This window comes from Phaethon lepturus, unplaced genomic scaffold (assembly GCF_000687285.1).
Source record: "Phaethon lepturus isolate BGI_N335 unplaced genomic scaffold, ASM68728v1 scaffold54575, whole genome shotgun sequence".
Classification (NCBI taxonomy): Eukaryota; Metazoa; Chordata; class Aves; order Phaethontiformes; family Phaethontidae; genus Phaethon; species Phaethon lepturus.
Window position 1 is genome coordinate 7,229 of NW_010540875.1, and position 20,238 is coordinate 27,466.

At 35.9% G+C, this 20,238-nt stretch overlaps 1 protein-coding gene across 1 annotated transcript in view; it reads right to left on the reverse strand.

Moving 5' to 3' along the window:
• Positions 1 to 18,339, reverse strand: part of FAM134B (family with sequence similarity 134, member B) — a 21,610-nt gene extending 3,271 nt beyond the window's left edge. Inside the window, exons 1-6 of the mRNA XM_010287546.1 lie at positions 18,156 to 18,339; positions 5,661 to 5,787; positions 4,113 to 4,197; positions 3,434 to 3,571; positions 1,549 to 1,613; positions 247 to 373 (exon numbers count right to left, since the gene is read on the reverse strand). Coding sequence (XP_010285848.1) covers positions 247 to 373; positions 1,549 to 1,613; positions 3,434 to 3,571; positions 4,113 to 4,197; positions 5,661 to 5,787; positions 18,156 to 18,190 — 577 coding nt within the window. The 5' untranslated portion in view covers positions 18,191 to 18,339. The remainder of the gene's footprint in view (positions 1 to 246; positions 374 to 1,548; positions 1,614 to 3,433; positions 3,572 to 4,112; positions 4,198 to 5,660; positions 5,788 to 18,155) is intronic.
• Between the last annotated feature and the right edge of the window lie 1,899 nt (positions 18,340 to 20,238).

The following is a 20,238-nucleotide window of genomic DNA, read 5'->3' on the forward strand; positions in this document are numbered from 1 at the left end:
GTGGTGATTTTACCCAACACTACATATTTATTTAGACACTTATTGAGGTACTTTATTATTTTTAAGATGAGGACAGCTCTTACGCAAGGTTATCCAAAATGATGTGAAATGCTGGAATTCATTTTAAATTCATTGTAGGGGAAAAAAAAACGACCCCAAAAACTTATGTCTTCAAATTCTCCAATCATTTTCAGGTAACTTATATGACTGCAATTCAACGATGAAATAGATGAAGCCATGACATACCATCAGATGTGTCTGTCTGTGGAGAATACCCCTCGGATAAGTTGAAGGTCCCATTATCGGTCCAAGATACTTCTGATACATCTGTGTCAGACACTGACAGCTCTTTGGCAACAACTGCAGGACTAACCTAAACATAAAAAAGTCCCATACATGGTATTCTTATACTTAAAAAATCCACACTACAGGAAGCCAATGCTTAGATACTGAAAAAGAAGCCTCTTGCATGTCATAGCAATATAAACTGTCTCTTATTTCAGCTTTAATTGTAGAAATACGAAATTAATAGGAGTATACAATACTTAGAAGTGAAGCATCCCTTTTTGTAATAACTGAAAGCTGTATGATACTAAAGAAGCATAGAAAATTCCAGTTATTCATTTTGAAAGTAATATCCTACTGTAATGAAAGCAGAATGAGCCTGCAAATACAAAATGTGCATAAATACAAAGCAATGCATAAACTTAGATCATAAACTTAGATCATAAACTTAGATAAACCCACATTATCTAGAAGACAGTCAAAAATTAGCTAAATAAAAAAATCATTATCCTTTACAAATGTATCCAACAATATTCAATTATGTCAGCTACAAATTTTTATCCCATGGTATAGAAATTTATTTTTTTCAGAATACTAAACACCCTCAAAGTGATCATTGTCAAAGTTAGGCTCTATACACTACTGATCAAATACTGCGTAAGAATTCCTATAAAACTGAATTTTTTTTATATGAACCAGTGTTCTGATTATAATGGAAAATCCTTTGCCATACAGTTATTTAGACTATTAAGAGAGAAAGGAGATATCACAGTGCTCTCATACGTGTCTAGAAAGATATTTATAGATAATATACTGATTTATACTATCCTTGAAAATGATCAGACAAGTGATTACAAAAGTACCTGATAAATTGTGTACGTTTTCTACGAAGGTTACCCTTTTATATTTTAATTTTATAAAAATTAACTGCAATTTCACTGTTGCAAATAAAAACAGCTGCCTTTTTGCTACTAAATTGTAGTTTAATCATTCTACAGCCAATACAAAATAAACACATTCTTAGTTTAGTAGGCCAAAGAAACCATTACCTTGAAGGCCAGAAGTCACAAATGCAGTAAGTTAATTAGCAAAAGCCTAAAGATGGAGACTACGAATCACTTCTAAAGCTTACTGCTTAGTTCAGGAACACAGCCTCCAGGGCAGGTTAAAGTCTTCCACAGAAAACAGAGACAGTAGTCTAGATACTCTCCATTATCTATATAGATTTTAAAAGCAAAATAGGGCTGACTGAAAAAAAGTCACCTTAGGACACAGGGCTGATATGTCTAATTCACTGTCATCTTCTGTGGGTTTTGTTTTTGCTGTTTCTGAAAGAAAAAGAATATTTTTTATCCTACTCATGACAAGCAGACTTCGAGGTTCAGTGTGCATTTTCTGTCACACAGCTTGCGTAGCACAGTAAAATTTCACCTGTTGACACAGTGCATCACTTAAGTAATATGCTACTAAGGTGAGGGAAAAGGGCTGATTGAGAGGCTAGATATTTATCAAAATATATCCTGCAGCAGCTAAACCAGGAGAGATTGTTGCTCTGAAATACATTCCAACACATTTACTTAGTTTCAGAAGTCTCCGTTACTCACCATAATATAATGTTCCCTGGCAATATATAGCTATCTTTTAAACTACACTGCTGGTTCAATGCACAGTGGTAACATATTGTTAAAAGAGGCAGTGTAGTTATCCCAGCACACTCCTTTACATGAGAACATGCAATTTTCTGGATAATTGCACATAATCTTCATTCACAAACCCCTTCTTCTTCCTTGCACCCGGTTCCCCCTCATTCACAACATTTATATGCAAATATGCATACAAAGCATCCTCTGGAATCTGGTTAATGTTGCTCCTTACAGATGAAGAGAGACACAAATTGCACCTCCTTTCTCTGTCTCTGAGAACAGCCTCATGAATATTTTAAACCAATATAAGCGTAAAAACGCAGTCGTATTATTCTCGGTTGCCTATTTTTGCAACTTGCTACTTCCTCCCTCGTGCCAGTACAAGGGTTTGTGAATCCATGTGAACTCAAGTGGCAAAGCAAGGTAGGGAACTTTGTCTGGGTTAAATTAAACTGGAGGGTGAGAGGCAGGAAAGAACGCATCTAACCTCAACCATTTTCCCAGTGCTGGCTTATGAAATTTAGGAAACAGTCGTCTGATCTCTCTCTCTGCCAGTTTCACGTAAAAGTAGAACAAGGTGGAATAATACATGAAAGAAAATTTTCAACACATTAACCCTAACAACTACTGTGTTATGTGTAAGAGAAGGGGAAAAGGCAAATGGTTCCTCTCGTTGTGTCTAGGAACAGCACATTGTATGATGAACTTTTATAAGAAATGCATGTTTTAAAGCAGGTATGAAATCGACTGATGTACTGCTAACTAAAAAGAGTAGGCTGGTAGGCTACCTGCAAGTCATGTGGCTACACTACAAAGGTTTAATTACCAAAACTGTAGCACACACAAAAAGCAAACTAAAAATAACATTTTTAATATAAATACTTTTCTTGAAATAGCTTTATTACTTAAAATCTAAAAGTTTCCAATCTTGTAAATGTTTTCAGGTGAGATAGGTAAAACTTTGTTTTAAACTGATTTCTCCCCTTTCTAACTAAAACCCTTGATTTGTAGCTACTATCCTACTGCAATTCTTAAATGCAAATGAGTATTTGGGGAAGAAAACAAATTCTTATTGCTGTTGGTAGTGGAAACAAGGTGGATTTAGATGCTGTAACAGAGTTCAGTCTCTTACTGAACATTCTGTTATGTACTAATTTTGTGTTCTTGAATGAGTCTCTCTGCTGGATAAGTTTGCCTTATCTAAACAGAGGTAAGTATTGCATACTTTACAGCAAGTAGTTTTTCCTGAAAACTCACAAGCAGTACATATAATCAAGTATGAAGAGAACCATCAGTCTTGCCTTGTTTCCTTCCGTTAAATATTTTTTTTTTACCATACCCAGACGTCTGACATACCTTATCACTCCTTATAAAGCTAAGAACGGTTCAAAGCAAAAAATACCTTTACACTTGGCTTCACAGGACAAACCAAACTGTCTGCAATGTGAGTAAAATTTTCTCTGCATACAGAAATACCTTATTTGGCACTACCCTTAATTACTCACCAGATCTCTCTTTTTTCTTCTGGTTGATATATTCCACTATTCCAAAATCTAATTTCATCAGAACAGTCTTAATTTTATTGCACGCTTTCTGTCCAAATTCATTGCACTTAAGGAAGGGACATAAAAAGGCACACAATACTGTGATAAAAATGAAGACAGAGAGAGAAATTGCATTGAAATATTCCTTTATAAGAAGTTACTCAATCAAGATTAAACAATGCATTTGCGTAACTACTAATTTTACACAACACAATTAATTTTACTTAAAAAAGCACTGGGAAATGCGCATGTCAGACAAACTGTTAACGTCAAATCCAGTTTCTAGGAGCCATTCCTATTCATCGCAGAAAATACCACTGTATTCATATCAACTGACGCCTTTTTTACTTCCAGTAAGGCACAATCTATGATCACTCTACCATCATTATCTTGATTTAGTCTGATTTTGATGTCTCCACCTGAGAAACCTGACTATGCCACATTGTGCCAGAGTCAACAAGCTGAAAAAAATTGTCAGCTGACTTCGTATGACAAAAAGCACTTGTCAGAACCCACGTGTATATATATGCATGTGTGAGGGTCTATATAAAATAAATTAAAAAAAATACTCCCTCTACAGAAACCAAATAATGAACAAACCACATACATAAATCAGGATTGAAAAAGAGACTGTACTTACACAGGACATAGGAGAGGACAACTCCAGGAATGTAACTTCCCAAGACAGTGAAAAATGTACATACACTGCAGACTAGTAGGCAAAACTGGCAAAAACATTAAAATTGGCCATTAACACTTCCACTGTTTAAATATTTAGATAATTTTGCAAAAGAAAAATGATGCATGCTAAATGAAACCTAGAATGCAGTGGAAAATTAAAGTTTTTTTTTTTAAATTAGGAAATACTTTAACACTTCTTGTGCAAATAGGCATCAAACAGTTAATTTTGGCTAATTAGGGTATAGCCCCTCTTCTATTATAAAAATATGCTATTTTTATTCATTTACTGTGAAGGTTTAACAAGATCATGGTTATTGCTAAAATTACTAGAAATTACTTCACCTTCACTACACAAAAAAAGGCTGAACAGTTGATGTGCAGAAAAAAAACCCCAAATCACTAACTGAAATATTACAATGCATATTTTGCACACAGCATCAGTGCCTGATTTGCTTATAGTTATAACAGTAAAATAATGACATGGCTCAGAGAATGAGGTCAGGAGAAAGAAATGAAAACATGCTGTCAAAATTAGCTTTTCTAAATCAGTATAAGATACATCTTAACATACAGTTACAGCATCATGTTATTACATGAGAAAATAATGGGACTGCGTATACTGATACTGTATTTTCTTACCTCAATATACACCTATTTCTTTTAAATATAACTTTATTATCCTAAACACATAATTTCTTTTTGTATAATTTGTACAACTTTGAAATATATTTCATCCTGTTGCTCACATATATTTTCAGTCTAAACTCCTAATATTTAAGCATAGTATTACATTCTTCCAATTTGCTAATTCTGAAGGGCCTGTTTCCATGAAAGAATTTGTGGCCAAGTTAACTAAGATCAAGGGTGGTATGTGGGGGGGAACCTCATAATCTCTTTTTAATTTTTTTTAATTACTAATACAAGTATAAAAATGAAATCTACTATTGCCATGACATACTTCTACATTTCTATTTTTCTTTTCTAAAGAAAGCTGCTTCACTTTTGGCTAGAACTACATAATAATCTTCTTCCTAGTAGGAAAGAAGAAACCTTACTCTTGCTTGCCTCTCCATGAACTGGGTTCTTCAGCTCAGCCTTTCCAGTAAAAAAAACCCAAACAACTATATCTATGTAAAAAAAATTATCACAATAAAATAGGAAGGATTCTCTTCTATCATATAATACTTGTGCAGCTATTTCTGAAAACTAAAATTATTTGGGAAAAAAGTGTATGTTTAGGAACTGTTTACTTTTCCTGCTTTTTCAAGTTTTTATTGAATTGTGATGTTTTAAATTTCGTTTCCATTGAATGACTGTCCAGCAGCTGTAAGGGGAGGGACTGTACTGTGAGCAGCTTTGCTCACTAATGACCCAGTTGTGTTCCGCACAGCAAGAATTTAGTCGAAACTCAAGACTGAATGTATCATAATGTGTATTTTATTTTTCAGGTGTTTGCTTTTTTAAATCTACATCACCAAACTGTTAAATCTTACTTGGGAGTGCTTACCTTGCCAGGGTTTTGTTCCTTGAAGTGGGACATTTCTTGAAGAAATACAAATAAATTCATCAGTGTTTCTGAAATGCACTGATTTATTCTGGGTCTGTAGTCTTGCCTGGAATTGATGACTTTCCAGCTGAGTAAAACAAACAAAAATACCCAACAATTCTCATTACACCTCATATAAAAACTTTTGAAGCCTTATCAACTTCCAAGCCACACGTTATAAAGCTATAGCCTCCAGTGATCAAATGGCTGGTGCTTTGCTACAGACACCCGTGCTCGTTTCCACATACTTTATATTGGGCTAATTCCATCGCTTCAATGAAATAAATTCTGTTCAGCAATAGCAATCCTTAGTCTATACAAGCAATTACGTAAGAAATTACTGCTTATTCATTCTGGCCGTACGAAAAACCAGTGTTCAAGGCACAGTTTCTTAATATTATTTTTTTCTGAAAAAATATACCACAGTACTTTTAATTGCCACAGGATGGCCATACATATTAATACATTTAATTTCATGCAGATAATCCTCGTGCTTTTTCTTATGTATTTTTTGTTTGTTCTGCAAACTATGATGATCTTTAAGAGATTGTTATCCAACTTGGAAAAAAAGAAATTGCTCTTGAAGTCTTGATCTTTACACTAATTTCCTTACTGAATTTTTATTTTCCTATCATATTGAAAGAACTGTTTCTACAGCTTAGCTTATTACTGTTTGGTACTTTTAATAAAATAAAAAGAAACTGAACTGAAGAATTTGCTGAAAAACATGAAAAAGCATATGTATCTAATTTGGGGCTGATCTGTTTAGACAGTATCTAGTTTAAATTATACATCATATACCTTTTTGGAGTAGACAAAACATCTACAACAAAGATGTTTTATGAAACAACAAAAGAAAGGAAAAACAGACAGGCCACTCAATGTCAAATCAAACTGGTACAAAATACGGATGTACCACCATGCAAATATTCATGCACCGGTTTTACAAAGTTATCTTTCACATAATTCACTGCTCAGTACACACACTTTTGATCAGAGTGACTGCAAGTAAACCATAAACAACCCCACAGTCATTTTACACTGATACATAAGCCATTAAATGTCCAATGCATCACTGCATTAATAGTAAAGTTTTGTCATAGGCGGATCAAATTACAGGATAAATCAAAAACTACATTATGAAAAAAATGAATGTACACGTGTTGGTGCGCAGCAATAAGGACATACACACAGACTGTCAAACTTCCAACTCATATTTCCATATAATTACTCTGCTATTTAGCTACTAAACCACCAACAAGGCCCTGTTAACAGTTCTTCTTGTTATTCAGAATGCAAATGCCCTCTGAAAGTTCCCTGGGACAACTTAAATTTTAGCAAGCAGCAGTAAGTGACTGGTGAGATTTTTGCTATTTAAACTTCACCCTGTATGAATTTGGTGTTCAAAAGTAACATTTAAACATTTGCTTTAATATTCGGAATACCAAGATAGGAAATTTTAATTTTTTTGTAGTGAATGTAAGACTAACAAAAAAAATTACCAGTCATCACTTGTAAAAATACCGTCAGTGATTAAAAAATTCCACGCTAATATTATCCTTGTTCAACAACAGATTGCTTAGGCATTTTTATTGGCACATATTGTGAAAGTTAAAAGCTATCATGAGCATTCGGACTTTTCTCAGTTGAAAGCTGGTTAGTAGGTTGCTTTTGGCTACCTTTTCTACTGAGGATACATGCATAACCTACCTTTGCTCTGTTGTATTTTATTAGCTATGACTTAACGTTCATTCCTACCATTATGTTTTAGAATATGAACTTCTTAATGTCTCTCATTTCCTGATCTAAGGAAAGCCATCAAGATTTTAAAGTTTTTGAACATACGTTTGTATTTTTGTGAGCCACTGGCAGTATGAGTGCACAGGTACGACAGCCCTGATGTCGTATCTCTATCACAGGCTATCGAGACTCCCGGCTCGGGTGCTACTTGGGAGTTTTGTTGCCACAAGTGCCAGACATAATGGTGCACGCTTAAAATCAGAGTACTACATTTTAATTTGCTTACCACCTAACATTTTTCAAAACAGATGGGGATCTCTATATAGCAATTTTAACTCTACCAAAATAGGCTTTTTCACTCTATGAAGCAAAAGTGTACAGTAATGTTTGTATATAGGCATGAGCTCACACCTCACTTGCACCAAGAACTGCACTGCAGATCTTTCTAGCAAGAGCAACTAGTTTACTTAAGACAGCCCAAGGAGATACTGGTTGAAAGGAAATAGATTTGCATTCTGGAAATTATCTACTTGAAAGTTACATGTTATAGTTCCACTGGATTACAAGAGATATATTGGTTTTTCCTAAAAAGAAAAGCTTCGGATTTGCTTCTCTTTTTAGGGCTGGGGCTGTATGCTGACTGCACTGAAAGGGAAGTGACCTCACATGGCAGCATGATGCAAGATATACCAACATAGCACTGAAGGGATGGTTACTAAAAGGGTCAAGTGGCCAAAATTAGGCAGAAGCTTTGATCAATGCATCATGATAGCAAGTAATGTAATGCATACTGTTTATTACATTATAACATCAAATGAAAAGCGAAGTTTGGGATTACATTATTACCTCAGATTTCTGGTCACAGATTTAACAACAAATCTAGGAAAATGATAAGTAACTATATACATAAATGTCTATTTCACTTTATTTTCCAACCCCCCAAAAAACCCTCTTTTTGTAAATTTTCAGTTGTATATCCCAAACACTATGTCACTTCTATTTTACAAACTGTAATAAAAGGAGAAAGCGAACTCTGAATTTCAAATCCAATGTCTCAGCAAAAAGAACATCAAACTTAAGTTCTCCTTAAAATCTTTAACTAATATTTCAGTCAAACCCCAGACAACATGTCTGACATCCAATTCAGCAAAGTCTAAAGCCATTTTTTCTTACAGTTTTAAGTTCTTGCTCTCATTTCTCCTAAACACACAGGATAAGAGGATTTGGGGCTTATGCTGAATTGTACACTTTGGTCCAACTGCTGCCCACATTTAAATTTGTGAATTTTTACGTACTTGTATCTAAGACAGGAATAAGTCTTCTTCTCCCACACGCATGATATCCATTTTTATTCTACACGGGAACGTTACATGCCTTCTTTTCAGCTGCATGGCAGACATATCGGTTACTTGGAAGCAGCTTTCCTAACATAACGGATATTAACCACCTTCTATTTTTAGATACTTGGTCTGAGCAGCTTCATTTTTGTAAAAAAGTCAGGAATAATTTTGGTCAAAAATGTTTATTTACACACATGGAGAAAGTTCATCTTTCTCTATACCTATACTTATCTACTGTACAGCAACTTCGCCACGAGGTGGTGACACAGCAACATCGGTACCAGAGCAAGGTTTGGGATCCATTTCAGACAGAACATAAATAGCATGCATTGGGGGATTCATATTCAAACTAGTGTATCCATAGTAGAGCACAGAACATGACTTAAAGGAAAACTAGAATTTCAACCACTGTGTAAAATCAATTAAAGTTCAAAACCCAAACTGTTGCCCTATTCCTGACTTTATTACATTATTTATTATAGTATAGTATTTATAGTAGTGCAGTAGCGTGATTCCCTCTGACATTACAAAATATTCAGGGTGAGGGGTTTCCCCCCCCTTTGAGAAAAAAACATAAACAATTTAAATTAAATTAACAATTGTTATTGTTAAATTTTTTAATTCAGTAGTGTACCTGAAATTCATAGGATGAGAGTCTCATGTCTTGGACTAGGTGACTTTTCTAAGTCAGAAAAATGCAACATATTTTCCAGCTGTGCATGGCATTGCACGCAGGTATTTGCCTCTGACAGAGGATGTAAATAAAACCGTTAAATAACTCGTGAAGAACATTGCAGGAACCCAGTGGGAAGGATTAGCAGCGTTACAGAACTATGTGTCCGCCTCCCATCCACAATAACAATTTCAATTTTCATCCTCGCTGGTAGTTAGCGGTTTGAGAAAAGTAGCATGCAAGCATTCTGTCTTCGGAGAACTGCAATTTTTACGGCTAGGCTATTCTCCTTAAAGAAACTTTGCTTCCAGCTTTTGCAAACCATTCTGCAGCATCAATAATACGCATTTTAAGAGTCGCCTGTTATATTCTAGCGTTGAAAACTACTATTATGACAGTATCCCGAGTGACAAAATCCATTTACAGACTTTACTCCTATCCTTTATTTAATGTTTGTTGACAATTAAAGTGGAACTTCGTGGAAGCACAAAGAAAGAAAACAGATAGGCCTGATGCCTACTATCAAAACAGAGCTTTGAAATACCTATAGCAATTGTAGGTAGCTGACTTACTAACTCTAAGTTAACTGCAAACACGGTGGGGGAGTGTGCGCGTGTGAAAGCATAAACTACAATAATAATGCAAACTATTTTCATATACGCTAACCACCAATATAAAGGCAATATAGATTAAAGAAGAGGAGATACAAAAAGGCACACTGGGATAACTAATAACAATTCAAAACAAACGTGCAAATTGTGCAGAGAAACAGCACATTTGCAGGGAAAGTTCTCTGGAGTGGCTTCTCTTGGTTGTTAATAATGCTTTCTTTTGCCAAGTTTACAAGTCATCGGAAGTATGAGCTGCAGGGCAGATAAAATATATTGCTAGATGCTTTGGTCCCATGGTCCACATGTGCTGCGTTAACAAAGAAGCAGCCAAGCAAGAAGAGTGGACGGCACAGGTGGTTTGCTTCAAAATGTTACAAACCCACTACTAAGGTTGCTCTGCAGAAGAATACTTGGCAGTTCCTGTAGGCCACAGGAAATCATCAGACACCTTTGTCAGTTCTACTACAGCCACGCTTTTCTATTTTACAAGGAACACCAGGGACTATTTTGAAGTCTTATTCTGATCTTAGGCAACTAGAGGTGTAAGAAAGTCAGCTTGCTGATCTTCAGTGCCACAATCAGATGCACGCGCTGCCTCTTCTTGTCCACACCTCCCAACAACTGCCAGCCCTGGCAACATCTGTCCTCCTGTCCCTTCTCCCCAGAGCCCACTTGAGCATCAGCATTACCCAGAGGCCAGAGGGTTGGAACCATGGGGCAGCAACAGAGACCCTCGTGAAGGGGGAGCAAGAAAGAAAGGAGGTACAACGTGTATTTGTGTATATGTGAAGACAGAGAGGTTATGTCATGCCCTTGTAGAAAGAGATGAACATTAAACTTGCATTAGATCAAAAGCTGACAGACACATAATGATGCATACTCCAGACAAATTCATTTTTCAATGATCACACTTAAAGACAAAAGGGAAAAAAACAAGATACGTGAAGTGATGCATATTATGAATATGGAGTGCATGACATCAGTCAATCAAGAACATAACAAACTACTTCAGGTTAATATTATCAGAGTTACTTACAAAACCTTAATAAATTCTTAAATATGCACCCTATACTTCCTACCGAAGCAGCTTTTGGGACTCCTGTCAAGGTGCTCCTTTGGTGATATAACCAGCTAACTCTCTCTCAACACCTTCAAAGATTTTTGTGCATGACTTAGAGTGAAATTTTATGCTCCCATCACTTATACTGAGTTTGATATAAAGTACTACACTTCTATTCTAAAACTACTGTCAATGGGATTGAACATGTTCAGAGAGAAAATTAATTACTCCTACTCTTCTGACTACCAACTGCATAATTTCTAAAACTGAGCAAATGTATAAACTGTTACTTAGTAGCTGGAAAAAAAAAAAAACCTAAAACAAACCCCAAAACCCCCACCCTCCTGCTCCAGATGCTTCAACCCATCACAGTCACAAACCCCGGCCAGAAGAGTCAGTGGCATTACATTCTCTAAAAATGACTGATGGTGTCATGCTCTCATTTTGTACCTAGACATCTGTTCAAGCAAAGCCCCATCACATTTCTCTCAGAAAGGTCAGTAGCTCTCATGTTACTGGTTTCAAGATCTCTTCGTGATGTGCTGAATTTTTTTTAATTATGTGTACACAGTTTTATATGTATCTTCACGTCGATACGCTACTCAGAACTGCAGCAGTGACAAAGTACACCGTGATGTGGTGGATCTGAAGGATCGCACCTACATAAACAAAGACTTAGTAATTACAGAGCTTCTAAACCTTCTTGGTTTCCCAACTGTAACCACACACGCTCGAAACCTGTGCAGACCCTGTAATTTTAAGGGTAACTTAGAACGTATTAGTCGAGGTGGAAGAGCTGAAAGTTGCATTCACAAAGATACGTAAATCAAAACACAGGTAATATGGCTATTTTGTAGTCTTTTAAAAAGGAGTATCTAGCGCTGTGATGCAGAGATCATAGAGAATCTACATAGATCATAGAGAATCTACAGAGACTAGAGAATGATGCAGCTGTAAGGGATGTGGATGTCTAAGGGCAAACTTCATAGGCAACCAGGAGTTTAGTGTGACACTTGACCAAAAGAAATCAAGTGTGTAAACTGTCAGCAAAACCCAATCAAGCAGGTTCACCTTTTCAGAGCTTTCACAGGTCTCTCCTGTGAGGAAAGGAATCACCACAGTGCAGAAGGCAGCGATTATAATGATGCAGTTAGTTGAAAACAAACATTTTATACCTGAAGACCTATGCCAAAAATGTATTTTAAAGCTTGTCTTCTATTCAGGTACAGAGATAATGGATATAAAATAGTATTCAGGTAAAAAGTTTGTGAAAAACATTTTAAATGCTTTTTTACATTTAAATTTCAGGTGATCACATACTCAAAATGAAAATAACCGTCTGTCTCCCCCTCCAAGATATGTAATAGCGCAAAAAGCACATTTTACGGTTAAGTGTATTGAAGTACCAATGGCAAACCCTCTAAAATCTACTGTTGAACTGTGTAGTAGAAAACAATGCAATATTGATTAACCTCACTGTAATACAATATAACAAATTTGTGAATGTTATGTGTACTATGTGGAAAGACGTAATAGCAAGCATCACTGAACTCACAGCATAGCATCTTAATGACCTACGCAGCTAATTTAAAGGTGATTATGTAGAATTGTGCTTTATCCTGTGCTGCTTTTGGATCCTATGCAATTGTTAAGTCTACTAAAATAATTATATTTGTGTCATGTGGCTGTGATGAAGTCAACAAGACTTGCAATTTAAATGAATCACTGGCGCACCGTGTAAAATCCTGCTTGCTTCAAAGAGTTCCACGAAAGGATGCTGTATCACTTGAAAGAACGAGGAACACAGGAAATATCCACAACTACACTCCGTTCTCAAACTTTAGGGAGAGTCTTCATCCACAACCTTTTTGCTACAAAATCTGCAAAGCTTTTCTAATGGAAATCTCTCCAGCTTGTAGATATTGATGTGCACTTTATCTCCCATCGCTAATCTCTAGGTGCTGCATCCTTTAACCGATCACATTTGACATCCCTTCAATGTTAAGGCTTGGGCACACTTGAAATCTCCAAGATTACAAAGTTAAGACAGATTCTGTTTTTAAATTGAAGCTGGAGAATGTAGTTGCCAACCTTAAAGGGTAACGAACAACATCTCCCAATCCAAAAATCTCCTTTAATTATCATCTCTCCTGTAGTTCAACTACACCTTTCTAAGAACTAAATATATTCTGTTCATACTGTGCAACATTGCTTCTCCAGCTTTTAAAGTGTTTTCTTTCTGACCTCCCTTATCTTCATCTGACACTTCAATTTTGTGCTTTTTATTAACAGTGAATCAGTCCAATTTGCTGTTACTGTTTTTTTGAGGGGAAGGTGTGCAATAAAAAGCTGAAAAAAGATCTTATTTCACAGCTTTCAGTAACGTGCATGCCCCCTTAATTTCTTGACCAAGACTATTACAAGAAATATGTTTAAATCATGACCATTTGATGAGGCAGGATATGTTTTTCTCAATGCACTCCGCAGCAGAGTGGTCAGGACATGTGACTTTAAACAAAACATATGCAACATTTCGAACCTGACTCTATACACTTCTGGCACAGTGTGTTAAACTAAAGTCATAATGGTATTTTCTTCTCTTCAACTGACATGGGAACATTTTACGGTGTGCTGCTAAACAATATCAATCCCTTACAGAATTTTTTTTTTCTTACATTACTAGTCAAGAACAAACTTATCTGAAAATAAAAACAATGCTGTTGTTATAAAAATACACCCAAGTGTTCTGCAAAGGAACAGGGGAACTCATCTTGTCCTACAGGTTACTTAAAAAAAAACAAAACAACCACCAAACATTACTACAAGGATTTTATTTTGGAGGAGATGCGTTCATCTTTTCTATTCAAGTATAATATCAGCCATCTTATAAATTCTTAATAAGGAGCTATGTTGTCTTTCTTTAGCTCATCAGATACAAAATGGTTAACTCCAACTTTTTTTGAAGGTGATTTCAGTACATAAGTTCCTCAACACCGCAGATTGTACTAACTGCACTTTTTTGCACTTTTTGCTGAATGTCCTGCTAAAATAAACAAAATATAGCCCAACTAAATTTGGGGCATTTCATTGTCCAGCTCCTCCAGACTCTTCTAAGCAAACTGGTAAGTGACCTCTCATGGGAAACCCTTCCTTTGACCCATGCTACTCTTGTCCAGCTCTCCCGAGAAGCACACGAGCTACTCCAGTTTGAGGTCATTCAGAATGTGAAATGTGATCTGATAGTCAAGTGCTGTTAGTCCAAACTCATGACTTAGTCAATAAGCATAGATTTTTTACATGTCTCTTTGCATGAAAATTGAGTGTTTCAGTGCTGCGTAAATACTATTATAGACTTGCTTTCTGTTTAGCAAAGACTATAATACTACTACTATGTGCTGTTGTCTTTTTACCAAGACATTACGAGGGCTGGGATCCTCCAGGTCAGCTTCCCATTTGTAATAGAAACTGGTGATGCAAAAGAGACATTTCTATTGTGCTCTTTTTGTTCAGAAAAGTAAGGAAGTCTTGTTTATATCAACATGAGCATAAAGTTCTGTCTGCAGAACTTTAAATAGCTCTGCCTGGCTGTTGGAAGCGATTCTTTCACATTTTTTTTTTCTGCTGCAAAGACATCTCTTTTAACCCTTTTTCACAAACTCAAATTTCCTCTTTCAGCCTCCACATTCTTCAGCTGGGATACTCTAGTTCAAGGCCTCTCAAAGTCAAACAGCTAGGAAAGATGAGCTGAGCATTCCTTGAGTTGCAGAGCAGCTGCACAAAAAAGGAAAATTTAATTTTCAACTGCCAGACAAAGAATACTGAATTCAATCATAAAAGTAAATCAAATACTTTCCACTTTATTGACTACTACTAGCAGAAGAAACAAATATTCTTATATAATTAAAAATCAACATGCTTTGACTAATTAAATAACATGCAGATTTGACTTTAAACTGGATCCCCATTCTTCTAAGTCCAAGCACATACTGAGAAAGGTCATGCACTGTAAGACTGTAGTTCAAAAACAACTAGTTCAAAATAACATAGCTTTCTCTCCCATTGTTATTCAAGTCATAAAAGGTTCATGGCTAACAGTTTAGTGCACCATCCTTTTCAATAGGCAGATGACAGCGAACAGAACAAGACAGACATGGTTCTGACAGGGGAAGTTACACGTTGGTCTCTCTTTGAAGCACCTACAGCCAAGTGCTTCCACCACTTCAGGACCAATTATACACAGTACCTTTTATACATTCTTGACAATCATTAGATTCCTCATCAGCTGTCAATTTATTTAAAAAAAAAATTATACCATCTTACATCAAAACTATAGAGGACCCAATGATAAAGAATTACTGGGGGAAAATAAAATCCTTATGCTAAACTGTGTTCAGTCCTTGACCTTTGACCGTATCTTTCCTTGCTGTTTTTGTTCTGCTACTGCCCAGGATCATACGGCAAAACAAAAAAAGAAGATATGAGTGGGTACTTACTCTTCACAACTCTTAGCTTTCTTCCTAACCTTACTAAGAAGTATTTGTGCATATGTTCCTTTGCTTATTGTACATTTAAATTCACAGTATGACTAACAGGCTATTGACCAATGCCACATCTTTAGCTATGATGTTATAATGTTCATGAAACAACTGGTAATACTATGATGCAATATTACATATTTTCTGAAGTAGGACATGAACTTGAGAGGGGAGAGGATGTAAGAAGTATTTGGTTGCATCTGAGAAGGAGCTACAAGGAGTGCAGTGAGCTGAAACCTCCCAGCAAACAATGCTCATTCTACAGCTTCTACAAAAATACCACTGTCCTCCTTTTTTAAATATATAAAGCGGTAGCGTGGATTCAGTGTATCCTCAAATTGCCCCATTATTTGTGCATTTACATTACTATATCTTCTTTTGCGATTCTAAAATGAATTGCTCCAGTGCAGTTCCCATGTTCCTTCAGTATAGCTCCCATAGCTCCTCCTTCTATTCCCTCCTGTTTACCTTGGACCAAAATATTCTGACCTCCACCAAATCTCATTAGCACTTCTGTAGTCACGTTCTCCAGTTATATCCTGTTTGTTACCACCAAGACAAAAAGGAAAATTAATTCCAGAAGAAATTGGAACCCTTTGATTAAGCTATTTTCTCAAACCTTTTTGCTCAATAGCAAAAACACCAAAGGATGAGGGACTAGGATCAGGGTCAATTAATTTAATGGTAGTTTCAGAGATAATAGATGGGGAGAGCAGGCCTTATTAATCATGCTTTTTCACGTTACTGCTGTAGAAATATTCACCCTTTTAGTTTAAAAAAAAACCCCAAGCAACAAAACAAACAGCTTTGACTCATAAAAAAAGAAGTCTCAGAGATTTAGGCCTACTATTACTTCTATTTAACTGCCAAAGCTTGTTACACACCTTTATAGAGAAAGAATTGTGAACAAAGGAAGTCAGATATTACAAAGCTTGTTTATTTTGCATACCAGTTGTATCCTTTTACATATTTGTTAACTCTGCTGCGTTTTTTTTCCCCCAAAAATCCACATTTTGAAATATTATTTTTGTTTCAAAATTATTTTGCATCTCAGCTGGTAAGATTTTCTCCCATCTTGATTTAAAAACAAACACACACATTTTCAAGGAAGGACATAATGCATATCCTTTATAAAATTCATTCAAAAGGAAAAAAAGGTGATTATAATCTGAAACCTTTTCTTTTTTTTAACATGTTATGCACACTGCTGTTTTCCTGTATTGAAAAATACAGAATTTAACAAATTGGACATCCAGTTAAACATTTTTAAATAAATAGCAATTAACACTTTGGTAGCTATCAGTCATGAGTCAACATTTCCTTAAAAGAAAAGAAAAAAATGTTACCTACTACTACAATTACTTTTAATCTATGTCATATATAGGGCACAACTTAGATCCCTGCAAACGGAAATGCATAGGTGACCCCACCCTAGCAGAGACCCAATTATGCCACTGGGGATCTACTGAGCCACACTCATCCAGTTAGGTGACCATGCCCGAATATACTCATGTACAACAGACAAACAGAAATCTTTTCTGTATTTCATCTATCTTACAACAACACATATTAATAAAGTCTCCACATAAATGTTCACATTTAAATCTAACTAGAAGAAATCAAATCCGAAGCCATAATGAAATGCTCACTTCTGATTCTTACAATTTCTTTAATTTTTCTTTAATTTGCCTCTATATTCTGGCATTTTATTAACAAAAAAAAAAAAAAGCCTATTTCCACATATGTGACAATTTTTTTTGCGATATCAAATATTTCATTAACACCATTTTAAAGCCAACATTTTCATTACCATCAAGACAATAAAAGTCACAACTATGGAAAAACCATGTGGACTTTAAGAAACGTAGTTATAATATCTACTTTTAAAGTACCTATTTTAAAATCTGTCTATTTAGCTAAATTTAACTACCGTATTTATTTCATAGGAATGTGCTGGATCATGTTTGAGAACATAGTATTTGTTAAATTGTTACTAAGTTTTAGATCCAACTACTTTCTTCTTGTCATGACCGCTGGTTTTATAAGCTAATGAAGATAAAAGTTAAACTTCAGAAAGACAGGCATACCTCAGAGGGACATAGTGCCCTAGCTCATAGTAATGAGTTATGGTTCTGTCAGTAACATGGCTCCGACAAAACTATTTGTGTCTCTGACATTTTGAGGCTTGTAAGTTGTCGCATAGTTGGGAAAAGTGACTAAATAGAAACCACCCAGTATTTTCTTCCCTTCAGCTTTAGTTTAAGAAATACGTAAGAGCTGTACGACTTAACCTCTGTGCAGACATTAAGATTTAATACTTCTCCCCTAAGCCTTAGGTTAGCGTTAGAGGCAAAACCCTCAAGAATTAGATGATCTGTTACAACGCAGAGAAAACTGATCTTGGGCTGAGAACTCGGGAGCGCACACAGATTAATTACACGAAGCCTCGGTCCGTCCTGCGCTGCACGAGAAGGCCATCAGAATCAAGGTACAGTACCTTTCATCTTGTCCCAGATCCTCACTGTCTGGCATTTCAGATGTAAAAAGGAATTCTTTCTCTCTCTCCCTCTACCAATCTAGATAATCCAGGCAACGATCTTCTAGGCTGTTTTGTGTTTTAGAAGCGACAAGCCGGGCACCTGTCCTGTTTGCTGCCGAGAAGCGCGCTCCTTGCTGAGAGCGCAAATGTTTACAAGACATCCTAAGTGCCTGCTGGTCTTGAATGAAGTTCAGAGCGTTCGGCTTTGATTGGCCGAGGCTATTAATAAACAAGTCGTGACTCACCTCACACTATGACAGGGTGTTTAGTGGCAAGCACAGCCAAAAGCAAAACATTTTTTTTTTTCTTCTGGTCATGTGAGGGAGAGTCACCACCCAGTTTGTACATTTTATTTTTCTGCTTCCACTGGAAATCTTCCTCAGCGTCTCTCATTTTTCTCAAGTGTAACTGAGCAGCAACCAAAATGACAGGAAGCTAAATGACACAAACCTTAAAGTAACACTCTTAAAAATGTAAGAGCAAAGAGCTTACTGCAACTGTAAAAATACCCTTTTTTTTCTCCCCAAAAAGTGTGAGTCGCAAGCTTTCAGAAGTAAAATTCTTCTCCATGGACTAAATTTACAAATTAAGTAAAAACTTAGCAATTCTTTTAAAATAAGGAATAGGAAAAGGAGTTTTCAATAAAGATTAATTGCATTGTTTTTAAGTTCTGCTTGTGGCAGACAAGCTTGGAATCAGCCTCAGCTGTCACAGGGAGACCAGCAAATTGCACTGGAAGAGTCCTCAAAATGAAAGTATGCCAACAGGAGGAAGTTTTCTGCCAAAATACTTCTAATGCCTCTGAACAACCTAAAGTGAATGGACAAATTCACCTTCCTTGCGTCGCTTTTTGCTGCATGCATGACAGGGATTCTGTCACTCCAGCTACATCTCTATTAATTTTCAACACCCCAGCAACCTTATCTGCGCTGATGAAGCTTTGTCGCACAGCACAAGACTCCAAGGATCACAGACGTAAATTGTTCAGCACATTGCTCAGCATTGCTCCTTCACGTGGCTTCCTTCTTCCATTAAACAGCTTGACCTGTTGTTCTTATTGTTTTCAAATAAATACTACATCCAGAGATCTTCAGATAGAAATCTTTTTTTCTAGGAGGGAACTCAGCAAGATGTAGGCCTGCCTCTCCCACAGGAGAGAGTAGGATTTTTCCTGGGGATTTCACATCTTAAAACTAAATTAAAAAAAAAAAAACAAAAAACAAAGCTGGAACAAAAGGTATGTCAGATTAAAAAACAACCAACCCATATCTTTGATTTGTCAAGCTGTATTTGATGCCCTGTGGGTAATACATCATTTGCTGGAAAGCTGCTTAACATTCAAAACTACAAAAGGATTCTACCCTTTCTTCTTATTTTAATATAAAATGCTTCAAAATGACTAGTAATATCAAGATAAAAATAGCAAAAATTCCCCAAACCATATAATCATAGATCTACCACTTTAAATTGCATGATTTATATTTACTATGTGAGTATCTGAATTAATAAAATGACCTCAGGAAATGGTGAGGAAACAAAATAAAACAGGAATGCTGCCTATCTGTGAATGACAACTTCCTTAACTCTTCCCCCAACATTCCAGTTAGTTCCTTTTCCCTTTCTTAATCTCGTCCAATCTTCCATATTCATAACTTCCCTCAATCTTTCACAAGACCTGTTTTTCCTGAAGCAGTTTAATCATACTAGACTTTTAAAAGAAAGGAGGGAGGAAAAAAAACCAAACAGGAATAAAGTCCTATGTCTAAATTATGCAAATCAATATATAAGTATGTATTAATAAATACCCTGTTCTACTCAGAGACATTCCATGGTCACCTATACCTGCATATTTCAATACCATCCTCTCCTCTTTTTTCTTTTTCTACTTCTGATTGTTATAGCTGAAATAATTAGAGATGACTTTCCTTCAAGCTTACCGTGAAACAACAGAGCTCCTAAATTCAAAAATCTAATTAATAAAATGGTTTTGTGTGACAGCTTCTTTTCAGACTAAAATTCTGAAGTCCTCTAATTAGGGAAA